General features: G+C 51.2%; 2 protein-coding genes across 2 annotated transcripts; one reads left to right on the top strand and one right to left on the bottom strand.

The window, feature by feature from the left end:
- Positions 1 to 1,193: 1,193 nt before the first annotated feature.
- Positions 1,194 to 17,552, top strand: TMPRSS9 (transmembrane serine protease 9; the record flags this gene model as incomplete). The annotated part of the gene is made up of 19 exons (XM_084302771.1): positions 1,194 to 1,311; positions 2,196 to 2,323; positions 2,817 to 2,884; positions 3,299 to 3,477; positions 4,561 to 4,602; positions 4,964 to 5,077; positions 6,045 to 6,216; positions 6,456 to 6,730; positions 6,907 to 7,043; positions 8,241 to 8,559; positions 9,365 to 9,536; positions 10,626 to 10,897; positions 11,597 to 11,733; positions 12,224 to 12,584; positions 12,684 to 12,800; positions 13,396 to 13,567; positions 13,874 to 14,139; positions 14,675 to 14,811; positions 15,188 to 17,552. The coding sequence occupies 19 exons, from the start codon at positions 1,194 to 1,196 to the stop codon at positions 15,347 to 15,349; spliced, it is 3,348 nt and encodes a 1,115-aa protein (XP_084158897.1). The 3' UTR covers positions 15,350 to 17,552.
- A 138-nt stretch (positions 17,553 to 17,690) lies between these two features.
- TIMM13 (translocase of inner mitochondrial membrane 13) lies at positions 17,691 to 18,413 on the bottom strand. The gene is made up of 3 exons (XM_084302824.1): positions 18,227 to 18,413; positions 18,032 to 18,100; positions 17,691 to 17,923 (listed from the first exon to the last, which is right to left on the bottom strand). Exons 1-3 carry the CDS (start codon positions 18,362 to 18,364, stop codon positions 17,825 to 17,827), a joined length of 306 nt encoding a protein of 101 aa, XP_084158950.1. The 5' UTR covers positions 18,365 to 18,413; the 3' UTR covers positions 17,691 to 17,824.
- Between the last annotated feature and the right edge of the window lie 116 nt (positions 18,414 to 18,529).

Raw genomic sequence — 18,529 nt, 5'->3', positions numbered from 1 at the left:
CCAAACACAGGGGCCCGAAGTGCCTATCTCTGCCAGGCTCAGTTACCACTGAAAAAGAAGATATGGAGGTTTGTTAGGAAAAAAAAAAAAAAAAAAAGGCATCCTGGATGGACTCCCTTCCTCTCCCCCTTCTCTGTTTCTTGCCTCACAAAGAAGCGACCTTTTAAAATCTCTTATCTGGAAGCTTCAGTTTAAAGAGCCGCTGATGCCTCTTGGAAAACATTGAAAAGCTCTTCAGAAGCAGTTCTGCTGCTCCCTGTGTCCTGAGTGCCTTTCTTCTCTCTTTTTCTTTCACTGCTAGATAGATTTGCATTAGAAAAGGCTGTTCCTTTGCAGCTTCCCTGTTTGCTGAAGTCTCAGCCTGATTTATAGCATCAGTAAATGGTGTTTGGGCCCAACCTCCCACAACATCTTCTGGATCAGGAGGAAATGGCTGATTGAGAAGGGACTGGATGAAACTTCCCTTGGCACACCAGAATTCGGAACTGAGGAAGGAAAAGCTGAGTGCATTGTATGTCTTTGAAGCTGTCAATATCTAGGCAGAGGAAGTTGGAGATATGAATTTGCCTTACTACGCATTTCTGGTGTGACCCGTAAATCTGAAGTTTCCCAGAAGCTGGAGGTTGTGTCCTCAAAACAAAACAAAACAAAACAAAAAAAACATTCTGAAGCTGATAAACTTCGGGTCTTTGGTCAATAAGACTGAACTTGCATGTATTTCAACTCTTGGCAACCCAAATTGTCTTAGACTTTTGTGTGCCAGTTTGAGGGGAGAAATGTGTGTCTTTTTTCTATGGGGCGGGGATGAATATTAATACAGTAATTCAACTGATCTTAGGGACAGAGGAAATCGGTGCCCTTCCTTGCCTTCTTAGGCTTCTTGCAAAAAGTAACATGGCAAAAGTACAGTTGACTGGCTGGCTTTGGATAAAGCAGGATAGCACGGAGATGGAGGCATTAGGCTGGCTCGTGATCACACCACCAGGAAGGGATAGGCCGCTATGGTTGATGTGTTCAGGTCCTACAAACTGGATGTATCAGAAAAATTTCCTGACTGCAGCCTAAGGCATGGCCAGGGGACTCAGGGTGTTTCCAGTCCTTTTAGTGAGGTAACCGTAGCTGGTATCTCTCATTTCATCCCAGACAAGTCCTTTTCCTCCTCTTCTTTTTACTCACAGAGCTGCTCAGAAGGCATGGACCAAGTAAAGCCAGTGCCAGGCAGAAAGGGACGGAAAGCCAGCTGCTGGAAGTTAACCGTCGTGGCCGCCATAGTGGGCAGCGTGATGGCTCTCTACGTGGGGATCCTGCTGGGTGAGTGCACGGCCAAGGCTGTTCTTTTGGTTTATCATCTGCTCCAAAAGAGTAATGGTCTGCACAGCTTACAGCAATAGTTCTCATACCAAAAATTCTCAAAAGCCTTTTTCAGAGGTCAAGACATGGTCAGCTCTCCCCACGTACACAGCCAAAATGCAGAGGCTGTAGTCACCTCATATTTTGAATGACATCTGACTAAAGCACTTCATCCTTAGTGCTGCATGTGATTTATTCCTCTCTGTTCTCTTCCAGTAACTCCTAAATCTCTTGTCACTTCCTCAGCCATCTCCTACCTCATCTTGCATCCACTGACCATTGCTTGTCCTACTGTCCTCTAGAGTGTGACCACCGTCTCCTTGTCTCTCGCACATCCTTCCTGCTGCCTCTGGTGCCCTATGGCCAGATGTCACCTCAGGCTGGGATGCTGGTGTGGAGCCCAGCCTGATGTGACTGGCAGAGCCCACCAGCACATCTCTGCTGTGCGGTGCCACTTTCTATGCTGACTTTGGTAATCAGGACACATTTCCTCAGCCTGTTCCTGCAAGGACAGGGCCAGTCTGATTGCTCTAGCAAGCTGTACCCATTTGATTCTGATCTGTTTTCTCAGGCTTGATAAAAATCTGCAGTGTTAATATTCAAATTAGCTACAAATTCAAAATTCTCCTCCTGCATATATGTGGGGTAGCCCAGCACAGCCATGTGGCACCCACAAAGCACCTCAGAGATGGTCAGGGACAGTTAAGCTGCTGAAACTTGGGGGTCTTAAGGACATGGAGAGACCCATACTCCAAAGCAGACAGCGAGGAAAGCTGGGTCCAGCCATGGCCCTAGACCTCTGTGTGCCCTCTGTGTCTCTAACAGACACTTTCCCTCTCTGGCAGCCTGTCATCCCGTGGGAGAGACCAGCTTTGAGCACACAGTGGAGCTGCAAGGAATCATGTTCAACAGCAGCTTGCAGAGGGAGAACTCGGACTATTACAGGGTGCTGACACCTGCTCTTGAGAGGCTGGTAAGTTGAGCTGGGCTTGCCATGCACATTGCAGCTCTTCACCCCTCGCTTGGCACAGGACAGAGCCAGGAGGCTGCTGGGTGGCCTGGGCCCCATCCCTGCTGAGGTCCGTGCCTGTGTGGTTCCCCAGGGCCCAGCTTGGCTGTCCTCATTCAGGGGCTTAAACATCAGCAAGGAACACTGCAGGGCTGAGTTGCACTTCGAGAGGCCTCATCAGGGCCCTGAGAGAGACTTGTGGAGTGGGAAATGTGTGCTCAGGTCTGCTCCTTGCAAAAAAAAAGCGGTGGTGGGAAGATGTTATCTTCATGCCTGAGCCAGGGTGGAAACAGGGTTACATGTGCTCTGATGAGCTGGACTCAGGTGCTCCTGCCATCTGTGGAGGCAAGAAGATCCTCCAGTTAGCTCCAGCTCCCTGAAAAATACTAGGCACGAACTAAACCTATCTCATAGGGGTTTTCTGCCCAGTGTGTGACCATTGTTCTTTGCCTTGCAGTTTCTGTCCAGTTTCCAGGACTCCCAGCTGGACTGGAGCTGCACTGGTTGCACCATCCTGGGCTACAGGTGAGTGTAGGCAGCTTTGTCTGCAGATCGTGCAGCTCATGTTTTCAGGACGTTTTGACAAGCTCCACCAAAAAGTGAGCTCACAGCTGTGTTCTTGTTCAAAACTAGCAAAAAGAGAAACTGATTTTAAGTTGAGGCCGGATTCTTTTATGGGATTGGACCTGTGTTCTGGTTTATTTAATTTGGAAGTGTAGTCGGAAAGGCAGAGGAAAATGGCCTTGTTCAACCAAAGGAGAACGTTGGGCCAAAGAGAATGTGAATGACTGTTTCATCCCAGACCACACCTCCAGAGACACTTGAGCCTTAAATTATTAAGAATCAATTTTGTTTCCCTCAAGTTCCCTGTAGGCAGTTAGCACAAGAAACTGTTCCTTCTAATGGAGCCAAAGTGCTCAGTAATTCTCTGTTTTCCAGCAGGAATGGGAACTCAAGCGTGCTTGTCCGTTTCCGCCTCCGCTTCAGCCCCCAGGATTCCCATCCCCTGAGCTCTGCCACGGAGGAGGAAGCTCTCAGACACGGCCTGGCAGCTGCCCTGCACGAGCAGGGTCTCTCCCTGGCTGCCTATGGGACGATATCCTCAGCTTCTCTTACAGGTGTGCTCCTCCCATAACTGCTGGGCAACCGGAGCAAGGCAGCCTGTGCTGGTGCTGCTAGCAACACGGGTCATACCAGCAAAACTGTCTCAAGTAGCCACACTGCCCTGGGGCTTTAGCTTTGGATGTCCAGTCAAGGCTTCATGCCCAGCATCAACATTAGAAATGGAGCTGCTGCCGGGCACCTCCAAAAGGTGCTCTGGTGCTTCACGAGACAGCAGCAGAAACATGCTTAGCTCCTGGCAGTTGCAGAACAGCTGGAAGCTTCATGGGAAGCCCCCAGATCCTCCTCCAGTGCTAACATTGTCCTGCTGCTCTCTGCGCTGCAAGAGTTGTTTTGGGAGTCTGGGGCAACAACAGAGCCTAAAGCACAAATTGCAGCCTGAGGAACCAAACCTCAGCAGGTTAATTGCTGGGTTGCCTCTACTAACAACTGTGAGCAGTCCTTAAGCAATCCTCAGAGCTGCAGAAATAATTCCTGCTAGGGTGGATATTTCTCATATGTAAAGTCTTCTCTGAAACCACCTGGAATTCACTTTTCCCTCAATAACTGTGCAGTTGCACGTGATCGTAGGCCTTTCTAAAGAAACACGCCCAGAAAACCTGAAGCTGTGGGCTCCCCTGCAGCTCCCTCTGTGCTCTCTGCAAGGATGGGCAGAGTCCCAGCCCTCTGAGAGCTTTGTGCAGCCCAAATGGAGGGTGCACCTCAGCTTTGGGCAACAGCTCCGTGTCGCTTCCACCTTGGAGCCTGCTCCTGGGCTGCCGATCACTGTCACAGCTCTTGAGAACTGGTCTCTGCACCCCAAAAGCCTGCAGGGCTATAGGCAGCTGCTCACCCACTGCACCCTGTGCCTATGGTGGAGCAAAGTGGAGGAGGGCTCCAGGAAGTGAACTGTGCCAGGAGCTCACCACAGGGCCTCCCACTGGCAATGGGATGGGGAAAGCAATTGCCAGGCAGGCAGGAAAAGGTGAAGCAAAGCCTCTGCCAGTCCTGGCTGGGAGCGGCAGTCATGAGAGCACACAGCTCCTGTACACCCCAACTGGGATGCTCTTGCTGATCCCCATTCCTTCCATTTGTTACAGGTCCCAGTGAGGTTTCTCCATACAGACCAGGACTGAAATCAGGTAAGAGCCAGGCAGCAGGAAGAGCTCTGTGCCTTTCTAAGCGTTGCCAGGGCAAAGATCGGCCCCAGTTCCCCAGGTTGCATGCTGCAGCCTGACCTCTAGCCTCCTCCTCACCAGATACAAAAGGTGTTTGCATCCCATCTTGTTCATAACCTGGTGAACCAGTGCTCTGCTCCCCTGTTCCCCCTGGAAGCTCAACAAGAGCTGCAGCTCAGCTGCCGGCTGCATCCCATGGGGACACTGGCACTGCCGGGAAGCAGGGTGAGCACGGACACAGTGGTGGTTGCCCCTGGGGGAGCCAGGGGGCAGCTGCTGGGAGGTCTGCAGAAGACACAAGTGACTGAAGCCTTGCTGTCCCCAGGGAGCTGCCCCGGAGACTTGTTCACTTGCCGCAACAAGCAGTGCGTGTCGAAAGAAAACCCAGAATGTGATGGCCAAAAGGACTGCTCTGATGCCTCTGATGAAAAGGGCTGCGGTGAGTCCCTTGCAGCAGGTCTCCTGGGCTCTGGGGACAGGCCCCAAGTCACCCCTTGCAGCCGTAACAGCACCAGTCTTCTGGGCACTGTGCTGCAAGGACAGCTTAACTTCTTAGGCCAATAGTAGATACCGACATCAGGACAAGGGGACTCATACCTGAAAAACATGCTGGTCCCATTGCCAACAGCAAAGGAGTAACACAATGTAGGGATAGAGCAGCACATTGCCATAAGCCCGTGAATCCCACATGCCCAAGCTGCAGACATTCAGTGGATGCAGTCAGCACCCACTGACATTGCCCCAGAAGCCTGGCCACGAGGGCATGCCCAGCCCCGTATCAACACCCCCGGCAGTGTGGAGCTTGAGCTATCTTTGGGCCTTGATGAGCATACTTGAGACATGTTTTGGTCAGACTTGGTTGCTCAGAAGTAGAGTAGAGGCAGAGTACCAGGAGACCCAGGCACCCTGCAGGCATCTCCCACGATCACTGCTGAAGATAGGGAGCCTCTCACATTCCCCTTGTAATGCTACCACTCCCCTGTGCATACCCATTCTGACCCTGTGCATGCCCAGTCTGACCCTGTACAGGCGGTGTAGGTCCAGGGACCAGCCCATCCCCTACTGCTGTGCTGGAGGCAATCTCTGCACACCCATGGGCTGCTGGAAGCAGCTCAGCAGTGCCTGAGCTTGTGAAACTAACAGAGCTATTTCTGTCTAGACTTTCTTGCCATAAGGAGTTTCAGAGAGGATCCCATGATGGGTCAGTGCTTTGCAGAGCTTTTTTTTCTGGAATTGCAGGTTAAAGTCCAGTCCCTTGTGACATCCCTAGCAGTGTACTGGTACTTGAGCATGTGCTGGGAGCATGCACAAAGCTGAAGCAGATTTTTTCCCACCTGCCCCAGAAAGCACACTGCCAAGGCACAGCTGGCAGGATCCTGATGCCCTGGCTCTCTCCTCCCTTTCAGACTGCGGGAGCCGCCCTGCCATGCAGACTGCCACCAGGATAGTTGGAGGCTCAGAGGCATCCAGAGGGGAGTTCCCATGGCAAGTCAGCCTGCGAGAGAACAACGAACATTTCTGTGGTGCTGCAATCCTCACAGAGAAGTGGCTGGTGTCTGCTGCTCACTGCTTTACTGAGTAAGCCCTAGCCACGCTATCTTGCACCATTTCCAAAAGCTGCTGTAGCTTCTGGCCCAAGTTCCCGAAGTACCACACTGCCTCGTCAAGCCTGGTTTCCTTTCCCTGCCAGATTAAGGCATGGGGAGCTGATGTCCCAGAGCTGATAGCAGGATGGACGAGAGATGGCACCACTTGCACGGCTCTGGTTTGCAGGGTGCCACTGCAGGTCTGCAAAGCCCCAGCTGTTTCTCTTCCAGGTTTCAGGACCCAGCCATGTGGGCAGCTTACACGGGGACCACCTCCATTAGTGGTATGGACAAAGGGACAGTAAAAATGGGCATTGCACGGATCATCCCACATCCCTCCTACAACACAGATACAGCTGACTACGATGTGGCTGTGCTGGAGCTGAAGAGACCTGTGACCTTTACTAAGTACATCCAGCCTGTGTGCCTGCCAGATGCTGGGCATCACTTCCCCACCAGCAAGAAGTGCCTTATCTCTGGCTGGGGCTACCTCAAGGAGGATTTCTGTAAGCAAAGTGTGGCAGGTGGCAGAGGAGGCATGGTGGGGTGTGAGTGGTGCAGGAATGCACCAGGGAAGGGCACTCAAGCCAGTCTCTGGCCAGCCAGGATGGCTGCAACACAAGGAGCTGGTCCCATGCGAGGCTTCCTGCGGGGAGCTAACGGTTGCATCTCTCCCATTTAGTGGTGAAACCCGAGTTCCTGCAGAAAGCAACAGTGGAGCTGCTGGACCAGACACTGTGCTCCAGCCTCTACAGCCATGCCCTCACAGACAGGATGTTGTGTGCTGGCTACCTGGAGGGGAAAATAGATTCCTGTCAGGTAAGCATTGTCCAGGGAAGCTTGCACACCTCCCAGCATGAGTCTTTTCCTTCCCTGTATGCACCAAGTAGTACTTCAAGAAGCGGGATCTGACACCATGGGCACAGCATCCCACCAAGGTTTGAGGCCACACCTTGTATCCAAGCATGGATCAGGGACTGCAAAAGAAAAAAATGAAGATATATTCTGTAGTGCTTAGAGCAGGGCACTGCTGTTAAAAGAGTTTTTTGGGGCTATATAACTACTTTTCTCTATTTGCTGACCTGTAATCAGGTCTGGTGTTACCGACCTACCTGGCAGCTCCTCAGATCAAAATCCCACTGGCAAAGAGCAGAAGTGGAAAGTAAAATATATGCAACAGATCTTGATGGTTTTCCTAGATAGCTTTTATCCAGTCTGGAAGTGCTGGAGAAAACCCTGCCTTTCACAATGTGTGGGGAGAAAACACTGTGCTGTGAGAGGGGGACAGTGATTTCCATGGCTGCTCCTGTGGTTTGTCAGGGCCCTTCACAGCCGCAGCCACTAGCTCAGCAAAATTGCTCTTCTGTGGTGGCAGCACTTCATATTGCTGCAAACACTCAAGCACCACATGTAGCACAAACACTGGAGAGGGAGACAAGGATGGAAGATTTGAGGTTGGGAGATGAACTTGACTTATCAAATTATTATCCATGTAGAACAATCCCATCCTCCAGCTGGGACTGCCAGCTTCACAGACACCAACTGTGTGCCCTACAGCAATGACGTATAGCCCCATGGTACCAAAGAATTGACCAGGGACTATAAGCCAAATCAAAAAGCATCATGCAAAGATTAGCATGGCCTCTTTGTATCATGCAATGATCGCCTACAATATGGCTGTTGAGGGGCTGTGGACCTAACCTTTAAGAGCAGCAGCTGAACAACTCATACCTGTGTAATGCTTGCACTAGATTTTATGGAGGAAAACCTCGTGCTCTTCTGGCATATCAAGGGCACAAGTCTACTACTTAATAGTAGGACAGTGCCTACATAGTGGAGCACCCAAAGGTCAGCATAGGAGAGGCTTCACTCATCACTAAGATGGAGCAAATCAGCAGGGGTGAGTGGGGCTACACGGGGAAAGAGAAACACAGACTTGCAGAGGTATGCTCGAGGTGGCTGTGGCAAGCTTGGAGCGTCCCCAGGAATAGTTCACCATCTGGGCTTCCCTTGCAGGGTGACTCTGGTGGGCCCCTGGTTTGTGAAGAACCATCTGGCAAGTTCTTCCTGGCAGGAATTGTGAGCTGGGGAATTGGATGTGCTGAAGCCAGACGGCCTGGGGTCTACACACGTGTTACCAAACTGAGAGACTGGATCTTGGATGCTATTTCTCCCTTTCCCAACTCCATAGCGCGTACTGTCCCACTAATACACTCCAGTACTAACAGTAACGTGGTCACCACTGAAGAGCTCAACACCACCACCACCAGAGCAATTCCCACCACCTCACCAGCCCCAGCTGCCAGCAAGCCAGCACCTGCAGCCAGACCGCAAGGTAAGAGACCGCAGGGTGGCTACAGCCTTTCCAAGAAGAGAAGCTGGTACAGGTCCAATTGCAAGATTCGTTGTTCCACTGAGCTGAAATTACCTTTGGTAGGGTGACCCACAGAACTGTTACTTAAGTGCTAAGGGCACAAGTGACACTATCGTCTCGTTGCCCTGGGTTACTCCAGAGCAGCCTGGCAGTCACTCAGTACCGGCACAGATGAGTGTCATGGACTCAGGCCCAGAACAGGGCCTAAGGGACCAGGGACTACAACATAGCAGTGCCTGACACTGCTTAACTTGATCACTCACTTTTGTTTGCCAGCTATGAGTTTCACAGAAGTTCAAGCTGATGGCTGTAACCTAACAGCAGCCATGCACCTTCTCACTGAAGTTCCCTTCAGGAAGGTTGGTGTCTACAGAATGATTTGTCAGATCCAAGGAGTCTTCCCAGCAACTCTGCAAGGAGATACAGATGTTAGGTATTTTTCTAAATTTAGGATTAACTTTCTATCTAGAATAGCAGGGCTAAGAGGCACAAACCTGCTGTGGTTACTCTATTTTCAAGAAAGGCATAGACCTAAGGACTTGCTAAGAGCAAGCTGCAGAACAGCAGTTAGGATGAAGGCCCATGTATGGTTGTGCACAAACACCATCACGGAACCCCATGATCAGCAGGCAGGGCTTGGGCAGGTATCTCAAACTTCAGCCCTGACTTGTCCCTGCTCGGACTTACTGGTTAGAGAGAGCAGAAGCCTCTTCTCACTTGTCTTCTGCTCACAGTACTCACAAATCACGCTTTGGCTTTTGTTCAGAGTGCGGAGGACGACCTGGGCTCTCTAAACCCAGCAAGATCGTGGGAGGAACAGATGCTTCCAGAGGAGAGATCCCCTGGCAAGTCAGCCTGCAAGAAGACTCGATGCATTTCTGTGGAGCCACCATAATTGGGGACCGCTGGCTGCTGTCAGCAGCTCACTGCTTCAATGAGTAAGAGTCCATCCCTGCTGGCGCTGCTCTTCCAGCTTGCCTGCCCACTGGCATAGAGCTGCACAGCTCTGCATGGCCATGCAGCCAAATGCACAGCTATGGCACTGGAGTTGCTGGTGAAAAGCAAGGATATGCACTGAATATTCATTTTTGTTACAGCTAGAGGTTAATAGTAAAAGCAGTTTTGTGAGGAGGCTGGGATGAGGCGGGGAAATATTAAAAAGGCCCAGACAGAGTGAGAACAACACTTCACAGGGGTGGAAAAGGGCAAATACCATAAGATGGCATATAGAAGTGCCACGGGACAGCAGCTCTCTGGGCAGTGGCAATTAAAGTGCAAATGAATGCTAGTGATTATTAGAAAAACAACCGAGATTGCCAGTTTGTTGGTACTTAGATCCACTGCAACTCACTTCTCACATACTGCACACAGTGCTAGAGTAACACATTGTAAAGAATGACACAATACACACTGCAGAACAGCATCCAAAACAAGCATGACATACACCAGAATAGACATTGGGAACGAGAACTGGGTGGGAAGGGTGTGTGTTGTAGGGTCTATGCAATTATGAAAGGTACAAAATGTTTAGGGAATGCCTTTTTATTGTTTCTGCATATTAAATTAAGCCATTAAGAGCAGATAGGAAACAAGAAAAAGGAAGCAGTTCTTCATAAACGACGTTAAACTGTGAAGTTTTTCATCATAAGAAGTGATGAGAATATTTAAAGTCCACATGGGGTTAAAAGATTAAAAGACAATTGTAGAAAAAATCAAAAAAAAAAAACACATCTGTCAAGATATTCTGAATATAGAGACATCACTTGCATGCCGGAACACTCCTGAAATCACACGTTTTTGGAGGCAAGGAGAGGATTACTACATGTTCACCCTCTCTTGACATCTAACAAGTGCCACTGCTGGAAAGAGAGGTTCAGCCCCCTGTGTGTGCTGGGCTCTGCTTTGGTAAAGTCAGGTTTCAAACACTAATCATTTAAAGTTGTCTGCAGCTTAAATAATCTGCCAGCTCAGTATTTAAGCTAGGTACATGTGTGTGCGCATACATATTTAGGACTGTGTATTTACAGGACAGATCCAGAAGAGATTGAAGCCTACATGGGAACGACATCACTAAATGGAACAGATAAGAACACGGTGAGAGTCAACGTAACAAGGGTCATCCAGCATCCTCTCTTCAACCCTATCCTTCTGGATTTCGACGTGGCTGTACTTGAGCTGGCAGAACCCCTTGTCTTCAGCAAATACATCCAGCCCATCTGCCTCCCGCTTACGGTGCAGAAGTTTCCTGTTGGCAAGAAATGCATCATTTCTGGGTGGGGAAACCTCCAAGAAGGGAATTGTAAGTAGTGGTGCCTTATCAGTTGATTTGCTCTGAAACAGTGACAGATTGAGCAGCAAAGCCTGTACCACTGTGACCCAGACAGTCCTGGGTGCATACACGACAGGGGACAGTCAGGAACTGACAGAAACACAAGAGGAAGTAAGAATAAGGGAACACCTTAAACTGCAGTTATTTAGGAGCCACCAGAAAACAAGATAATGGGGATAGCAGCTTGACAAGAACCAGGAGAAAACAGATGACTCCCCTCAATAGTTCTCCCATATTAAGCAGCAGTGGGGTATTGCCTTGGCAGCCTGCTGTAGCTCAGGCAAGATATTCAGTGAGCAGGGTCAGTCACAAAGATGTTCCAAGCTATTAGAAAGAGCAAGGCTCCCAGTGTAGGGAGAAGGCCTGAGGGTGGCATATGTGCTACCAAGGAGGCTCTACTGTCCTTCTAACCATTGGCAAGGAGCCCACAAACTGTGACAACAACAGAAACTTGCTGCCTGTGCCCTGTAGCCTGTAGACAGGCATAAAACTGCGTCCTGGGGTGAACCAGGAGCTGCAGAGGCTTCCTAGATGAGTGTAGCTCATATAGGATTCATCTCTCTTCTGGGATTAGAGCCTGTTTTTCTGAAGCATGTGTTGGACCATCCTAAAAGCCATTAGGTCTCACTTCTGTCTGCTTCACTCACTAATCCCTTGGTTTCCATGCAGTCACCAAGCCTGAGAGCCTGCAGAAAGCTTCTGTGGGCATCATTGACCAGAAGACCTGCAACTTCCTCTACAACTTCTCCCTCACTGACCGAATGATCTGTGCTGGCTTCCTGGAAGGGAAGATAGACTCGTGCCAGGTAAGAGTCTAGGATTTCTCTAATCCTCTGCGTATTGCTCCAGAAAACCGGGCTAACTCACAAGTTATGGCTTTGAGAAATATTTACTGAGTTCCTGCGGCTAGGCTGAAACCCACATGCACCTTAACTCAAAAGAACAGCTCACTGCCACAGGGCTTTAAAAAAAAAAAGCGAACAAAAATTAAGCATGACATAAACCAACATCCTGCAGGTCTCCTGTGGCAGCAGGACAAAGTGGCAGATGTTGATGACTCTCCTTCACTAGTGGAAAGGTGCTGTCAGATATCAGCATTCATAACAAATGCCAGAGTAACTGCAGCCAGGCTGTTTCAGCCTCTGCACACTCATGTTTTGCACACTGTGTGGGAGCAGAGTCCCTCAGAAAAATCTGAAGTTAGCCAACTCCTCCTAGTGTGGCTGAGGAGCAACTCTAAGCAGACGTGTCTTGGGGAGAGTGGGCTGAGCAGCCACTGCCTTGCTTCTTCTTCAGGGAGATTCAGGTGGGCCCTTGGCCTGTGAGGTCACCCCAGGCGTGTTTTATCTGGCTGGCATCGTGAGCTGGGGAATTGGCTGTGCCCAGGCTAAGAAACCTGGCGTGTACTCCAGAATTACCAAATTCTACGACTGGATCCTGGATACCATCTCACAGTATGCCAGTCCTGGCACAAGCACTCCTTCCAGTTCAGCCATCACCAGCACTTCTACTGCAGCCATCCTCACACGCCGCGCCACTACAACAGCTGCAATAGCCATCAACAGAACCACCCTGAGCATGAAGACCACCACACCCACAAAAGAAACCTCCACAGCTCTGGGAACCACGGAGCCTGCCAAGCCCACCCAAACCCCAGGTAAAAGTCCATCAGTAGCAAATTTACTGACATGCTGCTAGGAGACCTCCGGCCCCAGCGCGGCAGGTACTAAGCAGGCCGTGGGTTATTGCCTTCCAGTGGTGCCTTGTACCAGCTTCACCTTCAGGTGTTCCAGCAATGTCTGTATTGGAAAGGAAAATCCTGAATGTGATGGAGTTGTTGACTGCAGCAATGGCTTTGATGAAAGCAATTGCGGTGAGTCCTGTTTTGCAACCTGACACTGCTACCTGTCCTTATTCCATATTCAGACTCCCCAGTGCAACCCATAAACTTCACATGAGCTGTCTGGGACCAGCTCCTTGTGGTCCTGGTCTTACTTGGTGTTTGAGAGACTACAAGATAAACCTGGATGAGCAGTGTCCAAATTTTCTACCAGGGAATGTGGCCTATTCTATACTATAACCATTGGACACATTTCCCAGCACACAGACCTTCTGCCAGTGTGCTAGAGCAAGCTGGTGTGACAGCTCTGCACAGCGTTGCAGCCCAGATCTCATGCTATCTTGGGACTGGTCCTAGGACTGCACATCCCTTGCTGTGTGACAGCTCGGCCAGTTCATCTGAATTTGCCATCCTCACATAGCACATCCCCGGAAGGCGTGGCGTGTGGTAACAAGGAAATGTTTCCAACCTGTGTCACGTCTGCCAAGCTCAGATGTATGAATGAAATTCATCATATCCTACTGCCTTGTGCATGTCTCTCCAGGACACTGCCCCCTGGTAGGGGCTGTGGAAGGACAGGTAACCCTTTCCCTTAGTCACAGAACCACGGTGCCTTTTTCTGTTCCAGACTGTGGCTTAACTACTGCTCTGGCCTTCAGCAAGATCGTAGGTGGGAGCACTGCAGCTCGAGGAGAATGGCCCTGGCAAGTCAGCCTCTGGCTTCGGCGGAAGGAGCACAAGTGCGGGGCTGTCCTCATCGCTGACAGGTGGCTGCTCTCTGCAGCTCACTGCTTTGATATGTAAGTACGGGTGGGTGATGCCGGCCAGCCCCTGGCCACACTGCCATCGGCCCACCTTCCCCTTCCTCACGGTCCAACGCCACGGCTGGGGTGCTGTGCCCCACTGGAAGCACACACTGCCTGTTACAGGTGTGCCCCTACAGGTAAGAAGGAAGAGGACTGAAAGGAGCAAAGCCTGGGCATATCTGCCCACACTGTGATGGAGACAGGGGCCCTGGCCACAGTGCATCCCAGCCACACAAGCAGAGGAACGGCACTGCTTGCTAAGCCATGCTCCTAACGGCCAGGTTTGCTGTCTTTCTGCAGTTACAGTGACCCCAAAATGTGGGTGGCCTTTCTAGGAACACCCTTCCTGAATGGCATCGATGGCAAAATGGAGAAAATATTCCGTATCTACAAGCACCCTTTTTACAACGTCTACAGCCTGGACTACGACGTGGCACTGCTAGAGCTGAACATGCCCGTCAAGTTCAGCAGCACCATCAAACCTATATGTCTCCCAGCCAGTTCACACATCTTCCACGAAGGAGCCAGATGCTTCATCACAGGCTGGGGTTCCACGAAGGAAGGAGGTACTGGCTGAGAGGGCTCCCTCACATCCATGATGGTCAGGTTAAGTGCCAGCTACCCTGCAAGGCCAAACATCTCCATCCCCACTCCACTGCCCCACACGCTACCCCTGACAGACCATACCCTGCTGGGGATACCACCCTGGGCAAAGCCTTGTGCCACCACAATCTCCTCTACAGCAACCACACGCTGTACCCATCCCTTTGGTTACACCTCTGCCCTGCAGCCTTCCCAAGCTTTCTACATGCCAACCATCACACTCCCCATCCCTCTAACAGCTGGCTCAGCTATGCTCCTGCAGAATGAGGACCACCCCGATACCATTTCTGTCTGCTCAGCTGCACTACCTGCCAAACTATACACTGAAGAGACCTTCCTGGGCTTGCTCTGCTGGGGAAGAACCAGGCCTGGTACACTTGAGAAAGTGCAGATCTCTCCCTTTAGAATACAAGCAAGGCTGCAGAATCCCCACTCTTACACATGCTGCTGTTACTTACGTGCCCTGCGCCAAGTTAACAGAGATACTTTCCTCCTCAGGTCTCATGTCAAAGGATCTGCAAAAAGCAGCAGTGAACGTGATTGGAGACCAGGCCTGCAAAAAGTTCTACCCTGTCCAGATCAGCAGCAGGATGGTGTGTGCCGGTTTCCCACATGGTACCGTCGACAGTTGTTCGGTGAGTGTGAGAGCAGCAAATGCTGCTGCAGGGCCAGCTGCCTGTTGCCACCACTGGAATCCATCCTGCACCTTGTTCTGCTTGTCCCACCAACCTGTGACAGGTCAGGGAAACATGCAGCGAGGTAACACCAAGCAAGACATCACAGGGATATCATGAAGCCCATTTCACGTCCCTGCTGCATCTCTGGAAATGCTCTTCCATGTCCCAAAGTCCCCATCTGTGGGCCCTCCAGCTTGGAAATGGGCTCCCAGGGAGGTGGGCAACAGGACAGAAAATGCTCCCATGTCCCAAGAGCAACATCTCACAGCTGGGGGGGGCTGGGCTGGCTTGACTCTTTTTGCCTTGATACAGGACCCTTTTCCTCTTTCTGCAGGGTGATGCTGGCGGTCCTCTGGCATGTCAAGAACCCTCGGGAAGGTGGTTTCTAGCAGGAATCACAAGCTGGGGCTACGGCTGTGCCAGGCCGTACTTTCCTGGTGTCTACACTAAAGTCACAGCTGTCCAAGGCTGGATTGCGCAGAACCTCAAGCTCTGAAGCTGCATTTTACCACTCAGGGAAGGCAACGAATGACAGGGGATGCATTAATCCTGCACCTACTGTACATTTTTTGATACTGCGAAAGGGTAACGGTGACCTGCAGGTATTAAGCAGATGAGTCTGTTGTGAACCTCTGCAGTCATGGCACCAGCATATTTGATAACTGCTTTGCATAGAGAGGTGCAGTTCTAGACGTTTTTTCTATAAATAAATGAGGCCTGTCCCATCTTCAGAGCTGGCCAAACATCCTACGCATCAAAACCTGGCCTCTCAAGTTGGAGTGGTGCCAGAAACATCTGCCAGAGATTCACGTAGCGTGGTCTAGCGCTGTCTGTGCACTGTCCTCCCAAGGGCCATCCAAGAGATGAGTGGACTTTGTCCCAGCCCTGAGCTGAAGCCTCAAGACCTCACTGCCTGGATGGAGCTGTTATAATGTGCAATGGCTTTCGGAAAGGGCATGCTACCACTTCAAATCAATGCTTGGTACTAGTGCCTGTAAGCTCCACGGCTTACTGTTTGATCACAAGAGAAGCTTAGGATTAAGACACTTGGACTTCAGACTGCCCAGGCCCTCATCCACATTAAAGAATCAGTACAGGCTTCTCACCCCTGCCACAGCTCCCTTTGTGTAAGTTGATTCAGTTGTCAAGGGCTAAGGCAGAGCACTGTTCTGGTTAAGCCTGGTGGGAAGAATTCAACATGCTGGGAGTGGCCCAAGCATCCAATTCATCCAGTGGGAAGCCCAGTCCCGCTAGCTAGCTAAGGCACACAGTTGCATTTGTTCTGAAGAAAAAAAATGCTGCAAAGCTTGTGTGTAAAGTCTTAGATCTGGACATCTCTTCATAGCCTTGACCATCAAAAGAGAACAGAGGTTAAATTCTGTTAGTTTCCCAACCCTATTCCTAGGATTTTGAAGGTAAGCTGTGCATTGGGGTACAGCAGTAGGTTTTTTCTTTCCCAACCTGTAGAATCATAGAACGATCTAGCTTGGAAAAGACCTACCAGATCAAGTCCAGCCATCAATCTGACCCACCGAGTCCCATCTCTGTCACATCCCTTACTGCCACGTTCATCTGGCAGTGAGACTCACAACATTCCCAGCTAGAGCGCCAGCAAGGAGGGAGACCTGGCTTCTAGGCTCAGCTCACAGCAGGTTCAGTTCCAGAGCCGGAACACTTTTGGGATGTTCCCGCTGCTGAAAACAGGACTGCTGCATAGCCAGGACCACAAAATTCAAACTGAAAGAAAAGTAAAAAGACCCCTGTAAGAACATGGCTGGAAGGCACTTGTATTTTCAAGTACTCAGTCTGCTTGATTTGGGTGGGAAACTCCAGTTTAGTTTCAATTATTCCAAACTTCCAGATCGCTCTTAATATATTATCTTGTGAGAGCACTTTCTTCCCTGTATTGAAGCCACCACACTGGAAGATGAAATGAAATCCAGTTCCCCCTCATTCCTTTGATCATCCTAGCAGGTTAAGAAGCCAGTCTCTTCTGGTCTGTCTCTCTGCCTCAGCCAGTACTGAAATATTTTATAAAATATGGAAGTGCTGTAACAGAAGGAATTCCAAAAACGTCATTACAGGGGTACAGGCATTTTTAATATCCAACACACTGCTCTTCCAGCTGCTGGCAGACCACACAACACATAATGACCATTCCAGGTGTGGTGTGCAAGCTAAGCACAATACTGTGTACCTGCAAAGGAGAAGTACTGTTACGGAAGTGCTCCTTCCCAAAGAAATGAAACCTGAAAGGTAGGCTCCAAGATGGAACGCTCTTGTCAGTGCCAAACCAGAAGTTACAGAAAATCACAGCCACATATTTATTTTTTTCCTTTGAAGAAATCAACCTGTGTAGTTCCTAACCCATTTCATACACGGTCTATCACTCCGAAGGTGTGCTTGTACAACTATTTGCAAGGCTGTGCTGTGAGCTCAGTAAGTACGCCCTTGGCTCCCAGTGCACTGCTTGAGCTAAATCTTCATTTCAGCCTCGCCAACAGCTATATAAACACAAGGGAGGAAAGGGCCAACTGCGGCATGGGGAGCATCTCATTGCAGTATTTCTATTGATGAAAAGGGACTAGGTAACTACCTGATGGCTGGGTCCAGGCTTGCTTCCTGGGCAAGGGCACTCTGCTGCTGGCTTGGCCCCCCCTTTTCCACAGAAGGCTCCTTGCCTCGCACAGCCGGGATTTATCAGCCGCTATAATATGCCTTGGCCAGTTGGGACCGTTGGGAAGGGCACGAGGCAAAACAGCAGCTCACGACGGCTCTCGAGGCTGGAAAATTCACTCACTCCTGGGTTTTGGTGCTAATAAAAGCCAAAGGATGCAAACGGTTCAGCGAGGGTTTATTGCTCTGCCACGGCAGGGGCTGGGGAGGCGGCGGGATCTCGCCTCCAACCACCTGGACTGGCCGCTTGTCCCTTCCCCGCATGGTCCCTCCCTCGTCCAGGAGCCGGGAAGCTTCACATGTTGGCTCTCTCCCGCTGCAGCCGCGAGTTGTAGGCTCGGGAAACCGTGTTCCAGGAGTCCATGTAGCGGTCCATGCACATGGCGATGCACTTCTGCGGCAAAAAATAATACAAAAAAAAAAAAAAAAAAAAAAAGGCCCTGAGCTGGGGAGCGCCGCCGGGGTCACCCCTCGCTCCTCGCCTTGCCCCGACCGCGCTCACCTGCTCCGAGTTGTCCAGCGAGCCGCCCGGCTTCCCGATGCACTTCCGAAAGCATTTGTCCGTCATGCGCTGCGGAGAGAGGCCGTGAGAGGCGGCCGCGGACCCCGGGCTGGGGGCACCGGGCCGGCACCGCCGCTGCCCCCCCCCCCCCCCCACGCCGCTGAGGCGCGGCTCAGGCCCCGCCGCCCCCCTCACCTGTAAGAGCTCCTGCGCGTTGGCCACGGCGATCTGCACCTTCACCTGCTCCATGATGAGCCCCGGGTCCAGCTTCCCTCCCCCTCCGCCCCCGGAGCCGAAGTCGGAGCCGAAGTCGGAGCCGAAGCCGCTCTCCATGCCGCAAAGTCACCGCGGGCAGCGGCCCGCACGCTGCCGCCCAAATGGCCGCCGGCCGGAACTACAGCTCCCAGCGCGCACCGCGGGAGGCCCAGGGCCGGAACTACAACTCCCGGCATGCCCCGCGCCGCGCTCCCTTTGCTGCCGGGTGCTCGCAGGGTGGGC

The sequence above is a fragment of the Netta rufina genome (assembly GCF_964035555.1).
Source record: "Netta rufina genome assembly, chromosome: 28".
Lineage (NCBI taxonomy): Eukaryota > Metazoa > Chordata > Aves > Anseriformes > Anatidae > Netta > Netta rufina.
The sequence above is the reverse complement of the archived record's forward strand: the minus strand, read 5'-3'. Positions and strand labels throughout refer to the sequence as shown.